At 53.8% G+C, this 26,231-nt stretch overlaps 1 protein-coding gene across 1 annotated transcript in view; it reads right to left on the reverse strand.

Moving 5' to 3' along the window:
- Positions 1–22: 22 nt before the first annotated feature.
- SNTG2 (syntrophin gamma 2) overlaps positions 23–26,231 on the reverse strand; it is a 176,464-nt gene continuing 150,255 nt past the window's right edge. Inside the window, exons 16-18 of the mRNA XM_040623084.1 lie at positions 22,540–22,632; positions 14,757–14,867; positions 23–581 (exon numbers count right to left, since the gene is read on the reverse strand). Of these exons, the coding sequence (XP_040479018.1) occupies positions 441–581; positions 14,757–14,867; positions 22,540–22,632 (345 nt within the window). The 3' untranslated portion in view covers positions 23–440. The remainder of the gene's footprint in view (positions 582–14,756; positions 14,868–22,539; positions 22,633–26,231) is intronic.

Consider the following 26,231-nt stretch of genomic DNA (forward strand, 5'->3'; position numbering starts at 1 on the left):
TAAAAACAGTAAAATTAAAGAATTGAAATTAATTTTCTTTCTGACGTATTTTTCCCACTCATTTCTCAAATTAACACCTTTACTCAGCCCCTCCTTGAGAAAAAGGGGAAGTTAACCCAAATGCAGATGAGACCCTTCCCTTCTGGAGGAGAATCAAAGCAGTGGGCTCTCAGGATTCTCTAGGACATATTCTGTGGAAACGTCTGGCTGTTGCTACGTGGGAAGTGGACGCGTGGTGCGGCGCGTGCTTTCGCACGACTGGGAGACCCCAGATGAACGGCAGCTCCGCCCACGCAGTGCCCTGGCCCGTCAGGTCTAAGAAGGACGACCGTCTCTGCAAACTAGTGACGTATTTTATTGGTATCACAACTATAGGCTTGTTATAAAATCACACAGAATTGCAATATTTGCAGGAAAAAGTCATTTCTTAAGAAAATAATTTAACGTTCGGCGTTGAATGGAAAGACTTTCCTCGCAATGCTCTGGCTGTCCAGAAACGCGGGGTCCACAGAGGCCACCTTTGCCGCTAGGAAGGCGTGAACGCAGTGCAGGACGGCCGTCAGGTCCGGGAATTCGAGTTCCTGCAAGAAAAAATACAATGAAATGCTGCGAATCTTAGAAAAGCACATCATAAAACATTCAACAGATTCTCTGCTGCTTGAGCTTCAGGAAGTCCCTCGGGTACAAATCCGCATGCAACAAGGAAGGTTTAAGCTGGGATGCAGAGTCCTGCGATCAACACGACCACGGACACTCTGACAGGCTAGCCTGGCTGTCTTCTCACAGAGGTAAGGCTCCTGCCTTCCATTTGGCGTCCTGACTCCATCTGTGCGGGGTCGGAGGTCACATGACCTCAGTCCTGCTCTACTGACACCAGCCGGTCGGCGCCCAAGTGACACTGTGACGTGGATCTCAGCCCAGCAGAGCTCCTGGTGTTCAGGATGTAGCAGGACTGACCCTTGTGCTTGAGTCCTGTGTGTGCCATGCATGTGCACGGGTGTGTGTGTGCGGCCATCCTGACAAGCAGAGTGCATGGGCCACAGGGACGTGGGAGGGACTGTGGTTCAACCTCAGGCTGTCACCAGGGCAAGAACAGAAATAAGAAATGACGCTCAAGGGGGCACATTTCCTTCAGAGACAGTGGTGCCCCCATCACGTAAGAAAATACAAGTAGAAACACTCCAACTCCTGGATCCACCTGCATTTCGAAGATCCCGGATGCATCTGAAACCAGTGGGAGCCACCGACGGTCCTCCCTGTCCCTGCAAACCCACCCATGACGCACCTGCAAGCAGGTCGGCGTGGACCCACAGCTGACACAGAAGCGAGCAAACTCCGTTAGGGTGCCAGGGGTCATCAGTGTCCTGACATTTCTGATGGTGAACTGTGAGTCCTCTCCGGCTGCCACCCCGCTCTACCCGTGGGTTACAAGCTTCAAACATCTTATTCTGTTTTTTCTCTTCTACTTTGGCATAATAAAATTCCAAAATGACGAAAACATCAAAATTCCTTTTAAGAGAACTTTTACCTAATTGACACCTTAACTAAATTTTGTCAAAACTGTCCCGTGCTCTGACGTGTTGCGGGAGTATCAGAAGGAGCTACATGGTCGCAAGGACAGCAAGCTGGCTTGTCTACTCCCAGATGTGCTCCTCTTCCCACCTGTGAAGGCATGATCTCTGATACTTTAATTTAGGGGCAGGACCTCTGGGCCACAATGGAGCAGTCGCCCCCCCCCCCCAACGTACGGACAGCCTTCCCCGACACCCGTCTCAGCTTTTCCGAGCTGCTTCACCTTGAGATTCAAGATCTGCATCTCAAAAACGACTTCACACTTCCCTTAAATGTGACGTCCACCTCGGTCCCCTCCTGGGACGGTGTATGTGCGTGTGCCTTCCTTCTGGAAGCTGCTCCTTTTGTGGGATGGGGACAGGATGCAGGTAGGCAGCCAGCATCCTAGGGAGGCTGACATGGACCCTGGGAGAGGGGGCAGGGTCTCTATGCTAGTGTGTCCAGGTTTGGGAACGGCAGCTCTGCTAGTGCACGGAGAGCATCTGCAAGAAGGTGTATTCAGCACAGAGGGACACCTGCTCACGGAGGGGCAGACGAGGGACCCTATGTGACTGCATGACCCCCGCCCCTGTGCTCTGAGCCACCCTGACCCCAGGTACAGGAACCACAGGAGTCCCTTTACCGCACTCCACTTTGAATTAAGTTCCTCCTTTGCGTGTGAGTAAATCTTAACCTTGACATCTATAGGACTGATTGATTATTGGTGACCGATCAAGAGTCAAAACGAGGGTCAAAATGTTCAAGAAGTTGAGGTGCGCTGTCCTGTCACACGGTTACTGCAGAATCCCCTTACCCAGCGGCCCTCCCATCCCCGGCGGGATCCAGGAGCTGCCAAACCTCAACACCAGCTGACCCCCTAGTTATGCCCACACCCTGAGACTTGCCTCTAACCCTTCAGTCATGGCGACTTATTCCTGGAGGAGAGGAAAGCCCAGTTACCCTCTAGAAGGAGCACAAGGTTCTTGCAATTTTCATACATACCTAATTCAATTTATGTGTTTCCAAGTCATAGTCACTGAACTTCTGGACATTTTGAAAAAAAAGCCACAGTGTCCACGTCATTTATGCATCAGGGTCTCGCAAACCAGAAATAGCTTCTCAAGTTCCCCACAGACTCACCAACACGAACACCTTGGCACCACAATGAGGAGCCAAACGCCACCTGACGTCCATGCCTTCTGACGCCACGTGTTGAGGCCACACACAAAACCTCACAAAGTGTCAGCGGAACACAGCTGGACCTCAGTCAACGGCACTGAAATCCAGGAACCAATTTAGAGCCTCGGTTCTGTCTTTCCCAGACCCTGAGTGAGGCACCCTGTGAATAACTCACACAACACGGTCGATTCAGGCCGAGACCAAGGGGTCTGTGGCGCAGCTGGCCTCCCAGCCACATGTCACCACCAAGGCTCTCTGGACAACAGGTCGGCAGCTAGGCCCGGGTGATGGCGGACGGTGACACCCGCCAGCCTGAGCGTCCGTGCTGAGTTCTCACCGCACGCCCACCAGGCAGCGACATGGACAGCTCCCCACGCAGGGTGAGAAGTGACATGGGAAAGTGATGGAATCCACAGAACAGCGCTTCGCCGAACCGTCCAATGGTGACGGGCACCGTGAAGTAGGAGTTCTCTGTTCAAGGTCCGGAGACAGATTAAAGAAGGCAGGGGTTACTGGGGACTTCGCGTGTCTCTACTGAGTCAATAGCCCTGTCTCTCTCTGAGTGTGATGCCGGCGGCTTTGTCCCTCAAACTAGTTTGACTCTGTGAAGGCAGGGCGTCTACGAATGGATAAAGGACATGTGGTCTATCCGTACAGGGGGGCGCCATCCCGCCTTACGAAGGAAGAGATCCCGCAGGGATGAGCATTGAGGACGCTGTGCTGGGTGGAGCGAGCCAGTCACAGGAGGACACATCGTGCACGATCCCCGCCATGAAGCAGTGAGATTCACGGGCACAGAGACAGGAGGGAGTGCGCCCCCACACGCCGTCTCCCCCACAACCACACCTGCAACAGCGCTTGGGGCTTAAGGGATCCTGAAGGCACACCCGCGTCTGGAAGAAGGAAGCTTCACCCGGCAGCGGCAGCGCCCGATCTTCTCCCCGCTCTGTGTCCACTCAAAACCCGCAGCTTCACACGTATTCTCTTCTCATGCATCATCCAGTCAATCCCATTTACAGCCCACAGCTCCAGAGGGCTGAGGGCCAGAGAGCCAGCAGCAAGAGCCTGGAGACAGGCACACCTGCCTTCTGCCCCGGGTCTGCCCGCTGCCCCTCATGCCTGGCCCCTTTCTTTCCTCTGCAGCATGTCTGTCCTAATGACCTAGATTTTTATAAAACGTTTTTAAATATTTCTTGGTGGCCGCAATAATGGCTTGGAATACGAGTCACAGCTTGTATGATTATCAACTTTTGAGTGTTTGAAGACGTAGAACTTTTCTGTAATGAAGTAAAACTTTTAGGAGGCCGTAAGGATCTATACTGGGCTCCTCAGAACATGACCAATGAGGTCACTGGGACTTGAGAAAACATTTCTTCTTCCTCAGTCCTCGCTCCGGGTCTGCGGCGTCGATCACAAGAGCGACACTTCCCATCAGCGCACTGGCGCTGAAATCCCCCGTGTGTCCTCAATCAATTTTCTCCGCTAGAAATCACATCTCTATCCACAGCCCATCTTGGTGCACAGACTGCCTGGCATTTGTCAGAAGTGTCTGAGCTGACGGACACCCTTTCTGACGCATGGCGGCCAGCCGCAGGTGCTGGTTTCCTAACCGCTCCCCAGGGGACTGGGCAGGTGTGGGAGCCATGGAGGGAGCATGAACCAGGGACACAAGTACCCGCCCCCAGGGACAAAGACCAGGACCTGCGTGAAGGACAGGACTGCAGGGTGGTGACAGCCGGCAGGAGGGACAGTGACAGACACCACAGAGCTCTTGGTGAGTGGTCACCGGGCAGAGCATGGGAAAACCAAGATCCCAAATGCCCCAGAAGGGCAGGTTACGGCTGGAAAAAGGGAGTCTCCCTGAGGCCGTGCTTCCCCAGGATGGGACAATCCAGCCTGTCCGCCATGAGGTCAGACGGAGACCTGTTCAAAGTGCCTTCCTGACACCCCTGGCTTGACGCCCAATCCTGCATGGAGTTTACCAGGCCGCCCGCGCCCTCTTTGTCCAGGGCAGGTCATTTGCTTGGCTTCTGACCCGATTTCCTTGAAGAAAGCATCTGTCCGTGACCTCTGCCATGTCCTCTGGGGCTCTCCTGACGCTGCCGCTTCAGGCCGTAAAACCTCCTCACTCGTTCTCTGGCCCACGTTTAAACCACCTTTTCCCCTTCAGCAAATGATGCAGTTATAACGTCATAAATCTCATTTATACAGAAGCTCAGCGGTATTTCCTCGCCAGGATGTTAAAAAGTCCGACTTCCCCAAACAGCTCCATCACTTCTGCCTGCGTCCTCTCCCCAGAGACACAGATCTTAAAGCCGAGCGCCTGTTGGTCCAGGGCCTTCTGTACAAAGTGCAGGCTCGGACCACGGCGGCCGGAAAGACTCGTGCCACGGGGAGGCTGCCAGGGCGCAAGGGGCGCCCAGGCCTTTTCGCTGCTCTGGTACACATTTTACCTGGAAGTTTCCACGTTCTGACAAAGATATATAACTCCCACACTGAGACGTCAGCAAAGTGAATTTCCTAAAGAGAGAGGAAAGAGTTTCCCTCATTCTGAAATCTGTATTAAAAATCCAACACAGACATAAATGTATCAGAATACCAGAGAAAACACACCCCCATTGTTTGGGGGTCACCAGTAACTAATGAACACGTGTAAGCCAGACATCGCCTCACGTCCACCTCGGACTGGCAGGTGGATGCGACTGCCTGGCAAGGCGTCCCCCACGGGCCTGGCGCGTCTGCCCTCCCGCCTGAGAAAATGCTGCCTCATGGTCACTTCCGTCTTTCTCTGCCAACGTCCATCATGCTTCTCCGTGAGAAAAATCTTCAGCCCCCACTCAAGTCCACGCAGCAGGAAGGACCGCGCGCGGGCACTTCAGGACGCCGTCTCTGCCAGTGATCCCACCTTTCTCTCGGTCACCAAGCCCAGGTACAAGGCCGTGGACAGGGAGGAAACAGCTGGTGAGGAGGAGAGGGGTCCGAGCAGGGAGCTTCGTCTGGGATGCCCAACAGACAGAGCACCGCCGCCTGCCCTGCGTTCACTCATTAACCCCCACTCGCTCCTGCAGAAGCCTATGAAACAAGGTTTCCACCAAAGCTCAGCGGTAACCGGCACCAGGCCGGTTCTCAGCAGGATGGCCATGGATTGTGAGTGGGGCCCCGCCCTGTGTCCTGCCCGTTAGCTGCATGTTCCCCAGCTGGCCCATCACTCCCTCCTTCCCAGGCTTGTCCATCTGGACACGAACACAACCAGCTGTGTGTAAACCGTCCGCACAGCCTCGTGGGCTCAGTCAGGAATGGGGGTCCCCAGGGCACCGCCGCACCGAGCCATGGTGAACCACCCACTTGGTTGTCCAGCAGCAAGAAAAGGGATACGTTGGATTCATCAGAATTAAAAACTTCTGGCTGTCAGGGAGCATTTTCAAGGGAATAAAAATGAAGACAACCTACAGACCGGAAGAAAATATTTGCAAATTGTATTTCTGATAGGGAGTCAACACCCAGAACATATAGAGGGGGAACTTTTTCCACTGAACCACAAAGAGACAAACAACCCTGTTAAAAAGTGGGAAAGGACCTGAATCGAGCATTCTCCAGAGAAGATACACAAATGGCCAATAACCACATGAAAACATGCTACACACCATTAGTCACCAGGGAAATCCACGTAAAAACCAAATGAGATACCACCTCGCACTCACGAGCATGGCTGGAATCTTGAACGAGAGGAAAATAACCAATCGACGGGGATGGTAGGAATGGGAACGCTCACATTGCGGGTGGGAAGCCAGGCGGACAGCCCAGGACCCCGCAGTGCCACTTCTGGGGGCATGCCCTGGATGGCTGAGCAGACACCAGGGTGCCAGTGCCCATGGCAGCCAGAAGGTAGAGCCACCCACATGCTTGGGGACAGGTGAGAGCCTAGTACGGCCTGGCGGGTCCAAGGATAGAGACCTGTGCAGCCCGAACAGAGTGACGTGGGACAAGTGTAGCCACACGGATGGAGCCCGGACAGCGAGCGTAGAACCCACTTGTACGTGGTGCCCAGGACAAACACGTCCACGGAGTCAGGAAGTGGACCCACTTGTACGTGGTACCCGGACAAACACATCCAGAGACGGAAAGTGGGTTCATTTCTATGTGGTACCCGGACAAACACGTCCACAGAGACGGAAAGTGGGTTCATATCTCCATGGCGCCCGGACAAACACGTCCAGAGACGGAGAGTGGATTCATATCTACGTGGTGCCCGGACAAACACGTCCACGGAGACAGAAAGTGGGTTCATATCTATGTGGTGCCCGGACAAACACATCCAGAGACGGACAGTGGATTCATATCTACATGGTGCCCGGACAAACACATCCACAGAGATGGAAAGTGGATTCATTTCTACGTGGTACCCAGACAAACACGTCCACAGAGATGGAAAGTGGATTCATATCTATGTGGTACCCGGACAAACACGTCCACAGAGATGGAAAGTAGATTCATATCTCCGTGGCACCCGGAAAAACACGTCCACGGAGACGGAAAGTGGATTCATATCTACATGGTGCCTGGACAAATACACGAGACGGAAAGTGGATTCATATCTCCGTGGTGCCCGGACAAACACGTCCACGGAGACGGAAAGTGGATTCATATCTCCGTGGTGCCCGGACAAACACGTCCACAGAGACGGAAAGTGGATTCATTTCTACGTGGTACCCGGACAAACACGTCCACAGAGACGGAAAGCGGATTCATTTCTACGTGGTACCCAGACAAACACGTCCACAGAGACGGAAAGCGGATTCATTTCTACGTGGTACCCAGACAAACACGTCCACAGAGACGGAAAGCGGATTCATTTCTACGTGGTACCCAGACAAACACGTCCACAGAGACGGAAAGCGGATTCATTTCTACGTGGTACCCAGACAAACACGTCCACAGAGACGGAAAGCGGATTCATTTCTACGTGGTACCCAGACAAACACGTCCACAGAGACGGAAAGCGGATTCATTTCTACGTGGTACCCAGACAAACACGTCCACAGAGACGGAAAGCGGATTCATTTCTACGTGGTACCCAGACAAACACGTCCACAGAGACGGAAAGCGGATTCATTTCTACGTGGTACCCAGACAAACACGTCCACAGAGACGGAAAGCGGATTCATTTCTACGTGGTACCCAGACAAACACGTCCACAGAGACGGAAAGCGGATTCATTTCTACGTGGTACCCAGACAAACACGTCCACGGAGACGGAAAGTGGATTCATATCTCCGTGGCGCCCGGAAAAACACGTCCACAGAGACGGAAAGTGGATTCATATCTCCATGGTGCCCGGACAAACACATCCACAGAGATGGAAAGTGGATTCATATCTCCATGGTGCCCGGACAAACACGTCCACAGAGACGGAAAGTGGATTCATATCTACGTGGTACCCGGACAAACACGTCCACAGAGATGGAAAGTGGATTCATATCTCCATGGTGCCCGGACAAACACATCTACAGAGACAGAAAGTGGATTCATTTCTACGTGGTACCCGGACAAACACGTCCACAGAGACGGAAAGTGGATTCATATCTCCATGGTGCCCGGACAAACACGTCCACAGAGACGGAAAGTGGATTCATATCTACGTGGTACCCGGACAAACACGTCCACAGAGACGGAAAATGGATTCATTTCTATGTGGTACCCGGACAAACACGTCCACGGAGACGGAAAGTGGATTCATATCTCCATGGTGCCCGGACAAACACGTCCACAGAGACGGAAAGTGGATTCATATCTATGTGGTGCCCGGACAAACATGTCCAAGGAGACAGGAAGGGAACTCAGGGCTGGGGGGAAGGAGGATGTGAAGGGGTGGGGACAGCGGTGCGGGTGGCTACACAGTGATGCCAGTGTCCTTAATGCCACCGAGCTCTGCACTTAAAAGTAGCTAAAATGGAAATTTTGTGCTGTATATATTTTATGACAATTTTTAAACATGAAGGAAAGAAACACAAGGTTGTCATGTCTGAGGCCAGCCTGGTCACACATACCCTTCATTCCCCTGTACAGAAGCTGGGGGGTGCAGACATCCTGTGAAGCGCCCTGGCCTCAGTTTCCCCAACTGTGCTGCTGTGATGAGATCCCGCATCCAAAGGGAGAGTGGCAGGGAGAAGGGGAGGCTGTCTGACTGCAGTCACAGCGATAAATGTCCTGCATTTTCACAAAAAAACCCTGATGGTTATTACTGCCACTCCTATTTTTCTCTTGCTAAGTTTGGGTCAAAGGAAGCATATTTACATCTATTTCCTTACCAACATGTATGTTGGTAAACATATGAAATATGTTTAATTACAAAATCAATATTATTTCAATGTCCAGAACATAGAGCCTAACAGAGATGGTCTATTAAAAAAAATAGAAAAAAACAGTCATGAGAATATGATTTAGCCAATAGGGTGATACAACTATGACCATAGTTACCAGGAAGAAAAATAAAACCAACTTACTCCCCAAGGTCCCCCCCACAGCAAGCATGCCGGCTGCATTTCCAGTTCAGAGGCTCAAACACACACCAGGGGCAGCTCCCTGTGGCAGCCTTCACTGCACCCGCCCAAAATCCTCCCCTCAAAATAGTCTGCAAAATAGAATCACAGCGAGCAAAGACTCCTGAAGTCCTGGGATGGCGGGTTATTGAATCTCCTCTGACAGAAACTGAGCACATCTGACACGGCTTCTGAATGTCCCATAAAGACCAAAGTGTGTCTCCACATGCGTCTGCATTTTCTGTAACTCTTCTGGGAAAATCAAGTTCACCCACAGGACCTGAGGCTCATTTTCAGCTCGTCTGAAAGCTGAGTGGTTAAACATCAGGTAAGTAAGACATTTTTCCTGAAGGACCCGGCACACATGGACCTCGGCCCCCTGAGAGGCCACTGTTTTAAAGCGCTAACTTTCTTTCCCACCTGTGAATGCCCAAGACCAGTCTCCTGAGCCAACAGCACTAACTCATGTCTCCAAGCCCATGACAGCCGGAGTGCTGAGGCCTGACGTCTGCTGGAGGAGCCGCACGGCAGGCACGAGGCTCAGAGAATCAGCAGGTGCACAGGGAGCCCACTCTATTAAGTGTGCTTGAAAACAACGTGTACAAGGGGCGCCCGGCTGGCTCGGTCAGTGGAGCATGTGACTCTCGATCTCGGGGTCGTGAGTTCAAGCCCCATGTTGGGTGTAGAAAAAGAACGTGCAAATCAACTACGCTTTCCAAGGAACAGCTAACTGCGGGGAGCATCTGCTGAACGTGGGCCACACGGACAGCACACGGATGGACCAGGCTTCCCAACGCCAGGAGCCCACGTTTGGTGTTGCTACAGCCATCGGAGAGGCATGTACGCAGTTCCATCCCGCCTCTGAGGAAACGGCAGTCACCGTGGTGAAATCATACTCAAGAGGAGAGAATCTGTTCAACTGGAGGTGACCTGGAGATAGGAACTCAGCCTGTGTGTGATGCACGCATTGTCGCCACAGCGTCCTGCAGTACGGACTTCACCTCTGTCCCTGGTCCTGAATGTCTCCTTGCCCCACGTTCCAACACTGGCACAGGCAGAGGAGCTGAGACCCGAAATCAGGCCGAGTCCAGCAGGTGAGAAGCTTCAAGGTCGCTGAGGGTGGTTTGTGGGGACCAGGCTGGGTCCTGTTGGCCTCAAATCTGGAAACAGGTGGGACCGTGGCTGGCACACCCGTGTGCCCCATGCTGGGGAGTGAGTTTCACGGAATGCAAAGGGAGATTTGGCGGTCGCTGAGCCAGTTGGCTGTGCTCCATGGGCAGGCTGGCTTTAGTCTTTCTCCTGAAAATGGGGACATGATGACTTCCCAGCCAGAAGGATGCCAGACTGAGCCAGAGACCCACATGCTATTAACTGAGCTGCAGCAGCCACATGGCGGGGCACTGAGGGCGTTCCAGGCTGAGGCTTCCAACACCTGTGTACAGGGTTCCAGTAAGTGGGCCGTGGACTCATGGACCTCATGGAGCCTCCCTGATGGCTGGGCTTGCCCAGGCTGCCACGTGCTGCCACAAAGTGAAAGCCGGCCAGCATGTGACTACTGTCTCTGCCCTGGGAACCTCCTCTCCTCGGTGCTGGTAACTCAAGGATAAGGGACATGCTCAGAGATTCAGTTCCAGTGCGTTTTGTTAGTGTGAATACTGCAGAGTTCTGTGCCTATGTCCACACGGGCCCCGAACCAAGACAAAGACCTAGAGCCCCGCAGCCAAACATGGCTACTTCATTTCTGGGATGAGCCGCTAGGAGCCTGGTGCAGGAGCAGAGAGAGACAGAGACAGAGAAGCAGAGAGACAGGGAGCAAACTAGCTAGCTCTGCTGTTGCTTCAGCTCCATGAGAACAGAGACGCTCTGGAAGGGGCCACTCTCACACGCACTGCTCCTGCTTTGCTCAGGCTCCACCCGCTCACACCCACCGTCACGTGGAACGCCCAGTGGCCCATCCACGTGTCTGTGTGGTGGCACTGCCCCACTGTGCTTCCCCCCGTACCACCTGCTTCCTGGGCCGCTGCCCAGATGCAACAAGTCAGCTGCTCGATGACAAACGCCGTGGTACCCACGCTCTTAGCCACGGAAGCTCAGCAGCCAGGCTTCATGTTCCGAGCCAGAGCGCTCGGACGTATTACGCACAAACGTGCACCCACGCCCAGGCTCCGTCCTGCCTTGTCAGGCGCGTTGGGCCGACTCCCTGAGTGCCGAGGAGCAGGTGTCGGTGGGGGTTCCTGCTCGGCCACTAGCGCGTGACGATCACAAGCCACTGCTCGTCCTGGAGACGCACTCATGCTTCGTGAACCATGTGCTGCCGCCAACAAGCACGACGGGCCTCCTGCACGCACACAGGCAATCACCTCCACGGGAGTCGGGAGTCTCTGACTTCAAAGGTAATTGGAACAATTTCCTCCTTGGAAACCAATAAAAATTTGTGTGTGTGTGTCTGGCAGTTCTTTCAAGACTTACTTGCTGTCTCTTTGTTCATTAATCTATTCATTTGAAACATGTTTATCAGCTGCTGAAGTTAAAAAGCTAAACTCAAGCTGCCCTTCGGCGGCTCAGTGTGGCAGCAGAAGTGAAATCCTGCAGAAACGTGTACGACGCACACATGGCTCTCGGAGCGAGGTGGGGGACTGAGGAGGGGGGCCTGAGAAGGGCACCCTCACCCCCGTGGCTCCAGATTCAGTCCTCCTACCTGCAGTTCACAGCAGCAACCACCACCAAGAACAGGAGGAAAGCAGATCCTTCGTTTCACAATGCTTTTAGGAAAAAGAAAACCAAATATTTCCTTTAAAAAGTGCCGCAACCCCATCCTGTAGCCACGGGAAGCAGCATGGAGTCAGGGCCAATCCCTGCACACATCCCAGGCTCATGAGCGGGAAGAGCGCGTCCCCCTGTGCCTGGGGAACCTGGGCCCCCCAGATTCCGGGGGGACCCAGCATCCTCATGATACACTCGTCACTGAGGCACTGCTGGGGCCAAACAGTCAAGAGAGATTTTCAATAAATACCAAGAGGAAAATTGTTCCACGGTTATCACTCCTTGCACTAGAAAACTCAGTTAACAGCAGCACCATGTTCTCTGAGGCAGAACCCATTCCCGAGCTCTAATGCAGACAACATACCGCTCACACCCAGTACTTGCAAAAGCTGTGGTTCCCAACTCAGAGCTCAGTCCTGAGGCCTCTTTGCTTAAACAGAGCCTTGACCCTGAGGGTTCTCACAGGGTCCAGATTCCCCGCACCTCCCCAGCTGTAGAGCCCGTGGACGTCGACTCAAGGTGGCTTCTGGAAACAGCCGCTGCTCGCTCGCTGCTGCTCCTGGAGCCCACCACACACGCGTTCTCTCCTCCGCGGGAGAACACAGCCAGCTCTTCTCATTTGCGTCACCACCTGCCCAGACCCCGCAAGGCCCTGCCAAGCAACGTGCCCACCGGCCTCCCACTGCACCAGCGTCCCACTGCACCTGCCCTCGGCTACCACCTCTGTGTCTCTGCCCAACGGCCCCAACGGCCCCCGGACAGCTCTCTGTGTGTAGCTGGGCTGTTGTATTCCTAATTGTACCGTTTTCATAGAGACATCACTGCAAACTATTTAAGCTTCAAGCCCCTCAAGTATTGTGTCCATCCCTGTGGCCCCAACTTTCCAAGACTCTCTGTCTTCATCAACTGGTCCAGTCTATACAAATGCCACAAGGAAATTAAGTTGAAACAACTTTTGAAACAAAATGCATGCCCCAAATTCACATACTGTATCTCACACTGTCCAGTTTATATTTCCCAGGTCCCACTCTTCTCAAGAATACAGATAACCAAAAGTTCACTAAACATTAAACAAATCAAAATAAATGCCTTTCAACCTAGTGAAACCTGCATCGCCTGTCAGAAGGACATTCTGATATCAGGGGAGGTACTGAATGTTCCCAAAACACTCGCCCTGGGTCAGCAGGTGCTCCGGCAGAAGCCGCTAGAATACCCACAAGCATGAAAACCTTCAGACCCACTGCAGACTGACTTCCAAAGTGTCATCCACGTTCCCACAGAACTCACTGGAATAAGAGCTTTGCAGGATTTCAACAGGAAACTTGTTCCTGGCTCCTCCCCCACCCTCCAAGGGCCAATCAATCAACCACAAGAGGAGGAAGTGCTGACGTTACCCACAGTCACCATGTAAGTGCAGAGAAAATGCCAAATATAAAATTATGTCAAGTCTCCCCACTCCCTCTCTCGGGGTTCCCACTCTGCTGGTGGCGGGTGTCCCCTGGACTCAGTGGGCCCCCCGTCACCGCCGTATCCTGCATCCGGATGACATCTGCCATTTCACCCGCTGCCCCATTACACACCTCATGACCCAAGTGCCATCACCACATTTACATTCAGACTTCGATTTTATCTATACCCTAAAGTTAAGAATGTCAACAGATTCTGGACAATAGCAGTTATTCTTAAAAAGTAGATAAGGCCGGTGCCTGGGTGACGCAGTCGGTGAAGCGTCTGTCTTCAGCTCAGGTCATGAGCCCAGGGTCCTGGGATTGAGTCCCGCATAGGGCTCCCTGCTCAGCGGGGAGCCTGCTTCTCCCTCTGCCTCTCCCCCAGCTCATGCTCTCTCAAATAAATAAAAATCTTTTAAAAAAGCAGATACGGAACATTATTTCATTAAACTCAATTAAAAGATGTTAAAAACTGACATTTGGCTATAACCGCGTCCCGTGTGATGTGTCTTCCTCAGAACAAGACGCGGGCGAAGTGCTGGATCTGTTTCCAAATAGGACGTGTTGATGGGCTTCACATGTTTGTTTTCTTCTTTCTCTTTTTAGTGCACGGATTTATCCTTTGTCTCTAGTTATATTAAAACGGGGTTGTTGACAACACATGTGTACATAAACACGGAAAAAATCAATCCTTTGTTGGCAGTAAAATGGCAGCTCAGCGCCGTGAACAGGAGTCGTGCCTGAGCTCCTTTCAGCTGACGGCAGTTGGGTCTTCGTGTCACAGACAGAGCATCCGCTGAATTACGCACGATGCAGTCCGTAAAACGCTTCCTTTCGATTCTGGCTTCTCGTGTGTGTTTTGTTTTGTTTTGTTTTGAGGGAGAGAGAGGGAGAACGTGCGCAGCGGTGAGGGGCAGAGGGAAAGACCCTTAGGACTCCGTGCTGAGCATGGAATCTGCCTGATCCCATAGCCCTGAGGTCATGACCTGGGCCGAAACCAAGTGTCAGAGGCTTAACTGAGCCACCCAGGCGCCCCATCTCATGTATTTTAAAATATTCATTTCCCGCTAACGTTTGGTAAGGAACTTGTATTTTTAGCGGAACCAGTTAATAAGCTTCAGTGATCCTGACGTCAGCTGTATGCAGACAGACTACGGGCTCTTCCTTACGTCTGAGCTTTGAGGTGGGGTCGTCACACACGGGGGAATGGAACCCTTCCGACCGTTAGGTTTTACTCCGAGTGTAGCTGGACGGCAGTGTAAACCAGGTGCCCTACCTTCACCTCTATCTGTCTGGTGTCAAGATGCTGGAAGAGCAGCTTCACTCGAGTGTTTCCGTCATCTGAAGATCCCTTAAGCTGAGAAAATTTAAATCTCCAGAGCACATTCTGCAAAAGAATGAAATTAATTACTGATTTAGAAACAGGAGCTCACTTGTGTAATTAATATCCATTCATATATTAATACTCTATTTTAAAAAATGCAGACATTTGCTTCATTTTCTTATCTACCCTGAGCATGAGATAAGAGCGTCCACCTTCTCCTTTAGGCTGTGTGAAGTGACCTCCTCAGACTGCCCGAGTCCTCTCTACCCCTGTGCCGGGCTCCAGGTGTCCTGCGGTCCCGGTGCCCAAGTGGGCAGCAGGCTTCCCGCCACACCACCCGCCCTCCCTGGCTTTCTCCTTCCTGTACGAGGCCTACCAGGGTCGTATGATCACCGCTCCCTTCTTCCCCCTGTAAGGCTTTTAAAATCCACTAGGCCTTCTGAGTTCTCTATTCTGTTCCATTGGTCTATGTGTCTGTTTTTGTGCCAGTACCATGCTGTCTTTGTGATCACAGCTTTGTAGTACAGCTCGAAATCTGGCAACGTGATGCCCCCAGCTTTGTTTTTCCTTTTCAACAGTTCCTTGGAGATTCGGGGCTTTTTCTGCTTGCACACAAATTTAAGGGCTGTTTGTTCCAGCTCTTTGAAAAATGTCATCGGTATTTTGATCGGGATAGCATTGAAAGTGTAGATTGCTCTGGGTAGCATGGACATTTTAACTATGTTAATGCTTCCGATCCATGAGCATGGAATATCTTTCCATCTTTTTATGTCTTCCTCAATGTCCATCAAGGGTGATTTATAGTTTCTAGAATATAGATCCTTTACATCTCTGGTTAAGTTAATTCCAAAGCCTGCTTCTTCCTCTCCCACTCCCCCTGCTTGTGTTCCCTCTCTCGCTGGCTGTTTCTATCTCTGTCAAATAAATAAATAAAATCTTTAAAAAAAAAAAAAAAAAAAAAAAAAAAAAACCAGGAATGTACTGTATGTTGACTAACATAATATAATAAAAAAAAATAAATAAATAAAAAGAAAATTAGAACCCTTATAATGTTTATCAGACGTTTGTAACCATATTAAAACAAACATTAAAAAAAAAATAAAATCCACTAGGAGGCCCATTCTTGCTACAGAGCACAAGACTCGGTCCACGGTGCGACGGAGGGAATCCCTCATTCCCACCGAGAGGCCCAACCTGGGGCCCACCCAAACCAGTCACGTCAGCTTCTCCCACACTACGCTGAAAGGCGGTGATTACCTCTTCGGACCACTGCAAAAACCACACACTGTTTACTGAGGTACTTTAGAGATGAAATGTGCTTCATAAATTCTCACTGTTTAATAAAAAAAAAAGAGTCTGCAACAAATACTGAGTGGCTTTTACGAAAGTTGGTCTGTGATTACAGACACTGCATGATAAATGTCTTCATCTCCCGGAAGAATCCCGTGCAAGCTGCAGGTCCGGTTTCCATTAAACAAAAGTGCTCGTTTTATAATAATGAACCATCTTTCTGTAAAGAGGCAGCGACAGTGGGGGAGGGTTTCAAACGCACTTTGGCCGCGGCCGACCCCTGACCCCCACTGACCTCAGGGTCTTGCACTTCTCTCTCCGCGTTTCAGGACAGAGGGTCCAAACTAGCTCCTCAGGGTGCTGGGACTCCGGAACTCTGCTGCGGTCTCAGGGAACAATGCCCGGGTCTTTCCCTTCAGGATGAGGAACATGGGTCTACACCGCCTTCAGCAGGGCTGGGGTTCCTCCCTCCCGGCCAGAGGGCCTGGTCATGCTGGAATTAGGAGGCTCTGCCCAGAACTCACGGTGCAGGCTCCGCTTCCTCGGGGGCAGCCCCTGGCCCGCCGCCATCAGCCACCGAGCAAGAAGCACAGCACAGTTAACAGAAAGGCGCACTGGCAACGGTGAGCAGGGTGCTGGGCAAGCCGCCGGGGCTCCCGAGGCTCCTTCACCTGCCTGGCGAGCCCACCTCAGAGACTCAGAATGGCCAGATCTCGTCTGCCGTGGACGTTAACGCTCGCCAGCTGTCACACAGGAACCTGTCGTCAGCGGAAGCCGGGAGCATTGTGGTTTTGCCAGATTCCTCCCCAAATTGACCACGCCCGCGTAGCTCTGTGAAGAACAGTAAAAGCACATGTAGTTCCAATCTGAGCGAAGAGGAGCCTCGCAGTGGCCGCCGTCATCAGGCTAACGTCTGGGAATTGCCTCCATTAGCAACATCGCACATGGAGTCGGCTGCCGATATTACAGACAGAAGACCCCGGCAGAGGCGCTGCTGCTGAGCCACACGATGGGTCCTGCAGGTATCTATCTGGTTCCTTCCAGCACATTCTCTGCGCGCTGACCCTGTCCCCGTCCTGCTTCCAGGCTAACGCGGCCTTCGGAGAACACACACCTGCGTCCAGTTACACATCGATTTTCTCCCACAGCCACGCTGCCTGAGGGACCAGGGCGCTTTTGTCAGCACATCAGGAGCTGCTGCACGGGGAGCCGGCGAGGCCCTGGCCCACCAGGCGCACCCGCACCACACCGGCAGGCCACGCACAGGACAGGACTGCAAGGGGGGGGGAGCGAGCGGGGGAGGGGGACGGGGGAGGAGCGGGGGGGGGTAGCTGTTGGGGAGTCAGGAGCGGAGGGCAGGAGGCGGCTCCGGTGCAGCGGCACTTCCTCTGCTCTGGGCAGTTTCCGAGGCACTTCCCGCTCTCTTATTTATTGGACAGAGACACAGCAAGAGAGGGAACACCAGCAGGGGCAGAGGGAGAGGGAGAAGCAGGCTTCCCACCGAGCAGGGAGCCCGATGTGGGGCTCGATCCCAGAACGCTGGGATCATGACCTGAGCGGAAGGCAGATGGTTAACGACTGAGCCACCCAGGAGCCCCTGGGGAACTTTCCCTTAGAAACGGATGTGCTATCTCCAGGGATGATGCTCTGTCTGCCTGTGTCCCCTGAAAGCTTCTAGGCCGTAGCTGAGGTCCGGGACGCTGAGCTCTCCACAGAGCACGTGTGGCTCCCCAGGCGGGGACGTGATGGATGTCCACGGGCCGCCCGGACGGGAGAGCCACCCCAGTGCACACGCAGGCGGACACGGTCTGCACGCAGGGCGAGGGGAGACGCCCAGGAGGCCTGGGTTTGGGGTCTCGATCTTGGAACAGCATCTGAAGTGCCGGCGCTGGTTCAACAGCAGTCTCACGGACAAGCGCGAGCTGCTGGAAGCATGCTGCCAGGTCGTGGGTGCTGACCGTCCGGCTCACGTCCCTCCTGACGCCCTTGACTGACTACTGACCGTGGAAAGCAGGGCCTCCGGGCGTGTGGGGGACGCGGTGCCTGAGGCCTCAGTGTCGTGCTGCCCTGCCACGGGGTGCAGCTCTTCCCGCCAAGTCAGGCCAGACCCAAACTGACATTTCCTCTCCGATGACAGAGTCATTCTTTTCCAGTGTTTTCAGATCTAACCTTTCTGTTCTTCGTGGGATTACCAGGTTCCAGCCCAGCTGGGGACCAGGTGAGAGGACTTCCCCCAAGGACCCCCGCACATCACCCTCAACAGAGAGTGTGTGTGAGGAACGTTCGGTCACCAAGAAGAGAATCTGGAATATGCAAGCTCACGTTCACACACAAGGCCACTCCCAACACGCCCCCAGGCAGTAAGTCAATCGGGGACGTTCACTCTGGTCCTACATCTCAAGCCACACTCGATTGCTCCTCTGTGGGCTGTCTCGCTTCTCTGCTGCCGATCGCCCACAGTCTGTTCTCTGCTTCTTGTTGACATCTTCTCCGGCTTCCAATGTGGTCCAACAGAAACGGGACATCGGTTACCGCCAAACCGGAGGGAGCAAGCGTGGACAGTCGTCTGCCGTCCAGGGCCTCCGAGTGAGCAGGGCCTGTACAGTGACCCCTGGCGTCTGTGCAGAGACACACGTCAGCACCAGCAAGAAGGCGGGGCAGACGCACACAGAGTTCTGATTTATTCTGGCCTAAGTGGTTGGAAAATAATTTGTCTAGAAATTTAAAGATATTAGACAACAGAGTTCCCATTTGTTTTGTAAAAGCAGGAAAAATGTGCACGGCCAAGCACGTTTGCTTCCGGGTGACAGGAGGTCTCCCGCTTCACTCCCTTACTGTGGTGCGGAGGGACAGCTGATGTGAGTGATTCACGCGTGCAGACAACCGTTCACCTTTCTCTGGCGAGCGCGGAAGTGGGGAACTAAAGAATCTGACCGCACGTTTACTTCAGCATTCAATGTGGGACCCCTACCAAAACCTCGTCTTTGTTCTTATGAACATTTGGTGAATACTACTGCCGCCACATTGTGGGTCTACTTCTAGCCCAGAAGTAACTCCAAATGGTCTGGTCTGAAGCATATTATCGCATGGAAGTGCGAATTATCTCACGTGTATAGACATGGTCAATCTCAATCTAAATATCTCTAAGGCCAAAACATCTATGTGGTTTTCCCCTAGTAACTTATATTAATGGCCTATGGAGAAACATCATTTTCATAATTATTCATATCAATCTAGAAATAACGGAAAACCTATGTTTACCAAATTTACAAACGTCATCATACATTAAAAGAATAAAGATGCGTCAAATGAAGAAGAGCCATAAGTACTTCATAGACTTAAAACCCATTGATGCACTCCTCACAGGGAAGCCTCAAAAGCTTTTCTTTTGAAAATTAATTCAAATATTGTAAATTTAAAAATTTGTAAAAGGCTTACACGAAACAAGACTCTAGATCAATTTTCTTTTTACACTGTCTTGTGTTTTTAAAATTTCCAGTTACTGTCTTAATACACGATAAACACATAAGTATTAGGCCAGAACTTCTTACAATCAAGAACTAAACACAAGGAAAATGTCAAGACTTCACCTTCACAGGGGAACAGGTGGGGGGAAGGTCCTGTGTCTGATCTGAGGCTCAGGTGACGGAAAAGATGACTTCACTAGAACTTTGTAAAAACTAGACTTGAGACAGTGAACTTGACACTGAGTGGGTGGGAGGGCCAGACAGACGGGGAAAGTGGGAGGTTTCCCCACAGGCAGCGCAGAATGCTCCTGGCACTCCCGCCAGGTCAGGGAGGGAGGGGCTTCTCCAGGGCCTGTCCCCTCCCCCAGGCACACAGGTTGTGGAGCTGGGGGGCTCCTGGCGGGCTGGCTGCAGCACCACGGAGGGCAGGGTGGCGGAGGGCTGCCTCGCTGCGTTCAGCAGAGCAAGGCAGTTAAAGGTCCTAGATAAACAGCCAGGGACTGTAAGACCTTCATCTTGCTCTGCAGCTCGTTGTCAGGACGTTTACAGCAGCACAGCTGTGCGTCCACTGAGGAACGTGTTCTAGCTCTCTGAACTTGTATTTGGTTGACTTCAGGGCCAGCCAGGGAGATGCCAGATGCACTGATAGGAAGGGCCTCTCAAGGGGCACACCTGCCTGACCGCACCAGCGTGAAACGCAGAAGGGACACAGAGGGATGTGACAAAAAGGGAGTGACACCCTGGAGAGGGGCACGGAGCAGCCGAGGAAGAGAGCAAGTTCACGGGATAAATAAAAGCAAAAACGTGCTGCTGGTGTGAACATGTGGGCATCACAGCTCACCAACTTCACTCCCATCTCCGCTCCCCAGGAAGCCGCCCTTCAGCCCTGATCGGAGCGCCTAAAAGGCTAGGGGCCTGAGCAGAGTTTGGGGTCGAAGGGTCACTTCTCATCTGCTCTGAGTCAGATCTCCCCATGGCACCATCAAGGCTCCTGCCGTCCACTCTGTGGAGGGGCCCCACGGTCCTGCGAACAGAGGTTGCCTCTTACAGGGTCTCACAGCCACGTGCACCCCTGGCTGGCCCTTGTGAAGGTGGAATGGATGTGGGGCTCCCGTGTTGCACGCAGCAGGAACACCCGGAGAGGGGACGGCTCCACAGGATGACACAGTGACCTGGCGCTGTGCAAGCCTTGACCCTGAGAACCAGATGTACCTGGTGTGCACACACCGCCCAGACGGGCCGCCACAGACAAATCTCTCGGCAGTGCTCAGCTCCTGGGACAGACAGAGAGCTGGTGGGCTCCCTCCAGGCAGGCCTCGTCCCCCCAGACCCCCAGACAACACTGCCACACGCAACTGGAGAGGGGGCGCGCAGGTCCTCGTGGAGGGCAGTCCGGACGACTTGAAACCTGCTCTTCAGGTGACATTTGGAAAGTCTCAGTTAGATTTCCGGAAACCCAGATTTTCTTGGAACACAAAACGAGAAATGTAAGCTCCACGTCAGGCCTGCTAGTTGAGAGACGGTGTAGAAACTTCTTCCTTGCGCCTGGATAGCTGCTTCGTTGCTAACTCAGAGGACTGGTGCACGGAGGTTACGCAGACCCGGCTTCAGGCCCAGCTGCACGGCCAGTGCCACACGGAGCCCGTCCTGCGGGAGCTTCTGTGTCAGGGCGCCCTCTCCACGGCCTTGATGCTGACGGAGCACACGAATCCTTCTTAGCATTGAGTGTTCCTGCAAACGGGCCCTGCTGTGGTTCTAAACGCTAGGGAGAGGGGTGCCTGGATGGCGCAGTCGGTTAAGTGTCCAATTCTTGACTGTGACTCAGGTCACGGTCTCAGGGTCATGGGACTGAAGCCCATGTTGTGCTCCATGCACAGCAGGGGGTCTGCTTGAGAGTCTCTCTCCCCCCCTCTGCCCTCCCCTCCTCTCTTCTCTGAAAAGTAAGTAAACAAATAAATAAACATGAGGTAGCCCCCTATTGTGAAACCTCCTACCCATTTTCCTGGTAGGGAATAAAGTAGCAAGTGTGCAGTGAGTTTTCTCATTGAGAATTCTGTCGAGAAGGCAGCCCCTCCTTAGAACAGGGCTCCCAGCTCTGCACCACTGACCCTGTTGCTGACCGTTCCGTGCACGGCAGGGCGCTCACGGCGTCTCTGATCTCTCCCCACCAATGCCAGCAGAAACGCCCCTCCAGATGCCCCCGAGGGCAAACTCATCCCCTGTGGGAGCCTCTCTCTGGAAGAATGGGGAAGACACGGGTCAGACCTCTGAAAAGCTAGCGTGCAATTTCACAGGGGCTCCTGAGTTCGGTGCAGTGATTCACTCATAGAAGAGAGTGTGCAAAGGTTTTACAGGGGAGTTGGGAAATAAACACCGGTGAGGACACCACTTGAGATGAGGCGTCCCTGGCTCTGTGCCGACGAACTGCTGGCACAGGCTAAGCCGGCCGGCTCTGCCCCTGTGGTGTGAAGCATCGTCCTGCCCATGCTTTCCCATCCTGCATTCTGAATGAGCCCCGTGGCTTTTAAACTATTGTACGACATACTATTGGCTGAGGTGAACGCTTGGGCCCGTCAGAGAGGCTGGTGGAAACGGTGGTCTTCGGTGCAGTAAAGTCCGTCAGCCTCAGCAGAACACCTGATGAGTCCCACCAGGAAGGGCTGCTGCGCACTCACCAAAACCCTCAGGTTTAAGTCAGGCAGGAGATAACGAATCTTTTCAAAGTGTTTACCTTAGTGCCAGGGGTCCTTCCCCGGAGCAGGACCCAGGAGACCCACCCCGTGCCAGCGCGGGCGGTGTTGGGAGGCACCGCGCACCTGGGTGGCGCACTGCTGGGCTCGGCGGCTCCGCCCAGCTACGAGGCTGCCGCCGTGCACGCGGCAAACCAGGCTGGGCTGATAGAATCCAGTCTGCCTCTCTGAAGCGTGAACCGTGTGCATCGACCTGGGGCAACACGCAGCACATGCCGGGGAGCTTACCTTTGTCTTACTGTCAAAACAGGTGAATCCCAACGCGAAATCCACCGTGAAACACAGCGTTTCTCCTTGCCAGCTGCACGCGTATGTTCTCGACTAGAAAAGAGCATTCATTTTGAGAAAACATTCTTCAGCAACGGAGTTGAACATTAATTAGGTGGTTACACTATCCCCCCACGATCAGAAACCAGGTTTTTAAAAGTCCTGACGTTTTGCCTACGGAGAGTACTTTCTGGCTTTTTGTCTCCAGGGCAACATTTCCAGCCGCGTAGGGCTAGACGCGGGGCCTGGGCGCCACTCTCACCACAAACAGGCAAACGGGCCCAGCAAGCCCCCAGTCCACAAAGTGGTTTTGGGAACAAAGGGATTCCCTGTTCCTCCCTGTTTGGAAGGACCTGGGGTGTGACAAGCTCACTCCTCTCCTTGTTCACGGCCTGCAGGACAGAACAGGGCTGCAGGCTGTTCCCGTGGGAGCCGGACACCGTTTGGGGGAAAAAGATTCTGAAGATCGGCAACACCAAAACCAAAGCACAGACTCTCGCGGGGGAGAGGCTGTGGCCGTGTGGCTCCCATGTCATCCGCCGGGGCGGGTTTGGGTGAGGTCACCTCTGCCAACAAACCCAACCATGAACACCTCGTCGGCTCGGCGGTGAGCACACGGACGCTCAGGGCGGGCTTTCTCTCCTGTGTGCGCAGCCCCCCCCACACGCATGTGCACACAAGTGCACACACACGTGCACAGAAACACAGACCTGCACTGTAAGTATCTGCACGGCACTCTCAACAGGAGGAGCAAATCGGGACGAGGACCATTAATACCATGGGAAGCGCTGCCTTTCACACCTGTGTGATCAGCCTGGAGGTAAAACCTCTCAGCCTCACCGCGGAGGGAAGCTGAAAGCCGGCGCTCGGGCGGGAGGACGCGGTGGGTGGCACGTTCCATCCCGTCAAATCGGGGGCTCCCATCAGGATGCCTTCGGGACTTTTCAGCCCCCCCCCCCTCCGGGGTTCCACCTCAGCACAAAGGTCAGCTCCCTTTAGGCCTGCAGTGTGCAGGGCCTCGTGGTCGGGTACTTCCAGCCCGCGGTGGCTCCCTGTGCTCTGGTCCCACGTCCAGCTCAGCTGCTGGGCCTTTTCTTTGCTCGGATGACCCTCACCTCCAGCACTCCGTGTAACTTAGCTCCTCGGGTGGATTCAGATCTCCCTGCTGAGGTTTTTTATCGGTTTCCATGCGTTTGTGCTTTACCTCCCTTCTGAGCATGTCGATGCTGGCTGCTTGAACACGGTTGTCAGATATGCCAATGCTCACGCCCGCGTCTTCGTGCTGCCAGCTACAGTCTTTTCACTTGGTTTGAGATCTCCCTGGGTTACTGGAAGTCTGAGATCCTTCAGCTCATTTAACTCGTTCTAACTGGATTTCTCTGGCTCTTCTTCCGCAGGGGAGGGGGCAGTCCCAGGACCACCAAGGCAGGCGAAGTCCAGCTCCCCCTCTTGGTGTCGGACCCTTACTGCTGACGGACAGGGCCGGAGTTCCAGCCCTGCAAGGTGGCCCCTGCTTCTGCTCCCTGCCACTGATGGTGTGGAGACCCCTGGTACCACCTAGTGGGGGGCAGGGGGCTCGATCCTGCCTGGTGGGGTGAAGTCCCGGCCCCCTCTCCACTCCCCTGCAGCACCTGGCAGGGATGGGGGCTCTCATTCCTGTCTGGTGGAGCAGAGCTGTTTGCTGAGGACTGGGTGGGTCCGTGGGGACGTCTGCATGTTAGGCTGGTGTGGATCACTTACCGTGTAAAATGTTTCTGTCCCGCCAGCCTGCCCCTCCTGGTCCTGGGCTGCAGGGAGCAGGCCTTGGTGGGGTTTGGGGTCTGCACCTGTTGGTGTTTCTGGGTGGCCCCCTTCTTCAGTGCCAACTCTGGGACACACACAGGAAAGAACACGCAGGCCCTTAGCACCATGAGGTCCTTGTGCCCTGAGGCCCCTCACTGGCCCTCCCGGCTCATTAATCCTTTTTAAAAGGTTGTTGAGTTAGTGGCTACCATCTTATTCATTAATTTAATAAATTTAACACTTAAACAATAACTTGCTTTCTACTGTGACTCCCCCCAGGGCTCTGCAGGCCACAGTGCTGTTTAGATCTGTATTTGGAGCAGATGTGCACGGGGCCGGGCAGGGCATGGACAGCATGTGGACAGTCACCGCCCACAGCCAGAGGCACAGCCCAGCAGGGCGGTGGCATGGTGGGCGCCACGGGCCCCTCGCAGAAGGCTGAGGCTCACACCTGTTCAGGGAGTGCAGACCACAGGCCCCTGGTCCCTCCCACCAACCGCGGGTGAGGGTGCGCACAGCCCTGCTGTGTTGCCGGCGAGGCTGCGCGGGGCTGCAGGGGCCCAGCTGGGCACACGTGAGGGGCGAGTCCACGTGTACCTGGTCACCCTGGCTGGGAGGCTGGGGAGGCCATGCTGCTTGAGAAACAATCTTTAGAGGGAAATTGAGGCAGACGTTGACATGGACAGTGCAACTGCGGGTCTGAGCTGCCCTGGAGCATGGAGCTTGGGGCCCCTCTTGTGAGCGTGCCTGAAACCGCAGGGTCTGTGGGGCGCTAGGACAACACGACCAGGGCCATAATGCCTTTCACTCCATCTATGAACACCACAGCCACAAAGTCAATGTGCCGCAGCCATGGAAAAATCAAGATAATAAAGACCAAACAGCTCCTCGCAGGACAGGAGGCCGAACTAAATTGGGCTGTAATACAGAATACGGTGTCAAATACCACATTCAGGTTCATGTTCAAGTATGTTAAACAATTTACACTCTCGTGCCGTTAACTAAGCCAAGGCACGAAGGTTAGCATCCTGGGTGTTCCAGACAGCGTGCAGCCAGGGCGTAAGGGAAGGGCAGAACTAAGGAGAAAGCACGATGAGAAGCGAGCATCGTGTGAGGCCGCGAGCAGGCGTCCGCACGCAGAGGAGGCAGTTCTGACCGTGGGGACGAAGGATGGCACCCTCAGGACGAGGGGAGAAGCCCGCAGGAGGGGCCTGGTCGGCAGGTGACAGCAGGACTCCCGGTCCTGTGGAGAGGCAGAGCCACATGTCCTCCATGTGACTGACGCCCGTGAACATGGCGTGGCCCGACACGCACCCTGAGTGAGCGGTGAGAGCCAACGCCTGCCCTGCACCATGTGCCACGCGCCATCTTCCGCATCACAGCTCTCAGCCCCTTACTTGTACCAAACTCTGGGAGATCAGCTCTTTTACGAACCCCGTTTTACAGAAGAGGGAAACTGAGGCAAATGCATGTGGGGAAGCTTTCCCAGGGTCCTGTGCTGCAGCTGGAGAGGCCAGGGTCCAGGCGCGCAGGCGCTGGAATAAAGGAGAAAAGTGTGGTGGGTGCCTGGTGGCCAAGTTATAACCACAGAAGCCACAGCCCTGAGGTGTGGACAGCAGGCTGCGTGTGGCTCTGCTCTGCACGACCTGGGCTGCAGACGACAGGTTTTAGCGTTCTGTAACGATGGTGCACTTCCAGTCCCTCAGGAGCCCTCTCTGCTTAACGGCCACGTGGCCTGGCTGCTCTATCCACCCTCGCCCAGCTCGTGGCATCGTGGGAACGGGAAGGGCAAGCATTTCGTGAATAAAGGCTAGTGTTCAGAGTTTCCAGGAGACGTGGCTGACATATTTACTGACACTCTGTCTGGTCTG

The sequence above is a fragment of the Ursus maritimus genome, unplaced genomic scaffold (assembly GCF_017311325.1).
Source record: "Ursus maritimus isolate PB19 unplaced genomic scaffold, ASM1731132v1 scaffold_6, whole genome shotgun sequence".
NCBI lineage: Eukaryota > Metazoa > Chordata > Mammalia > Carnivora > Ursidae > Ursus > Ursus maritimus.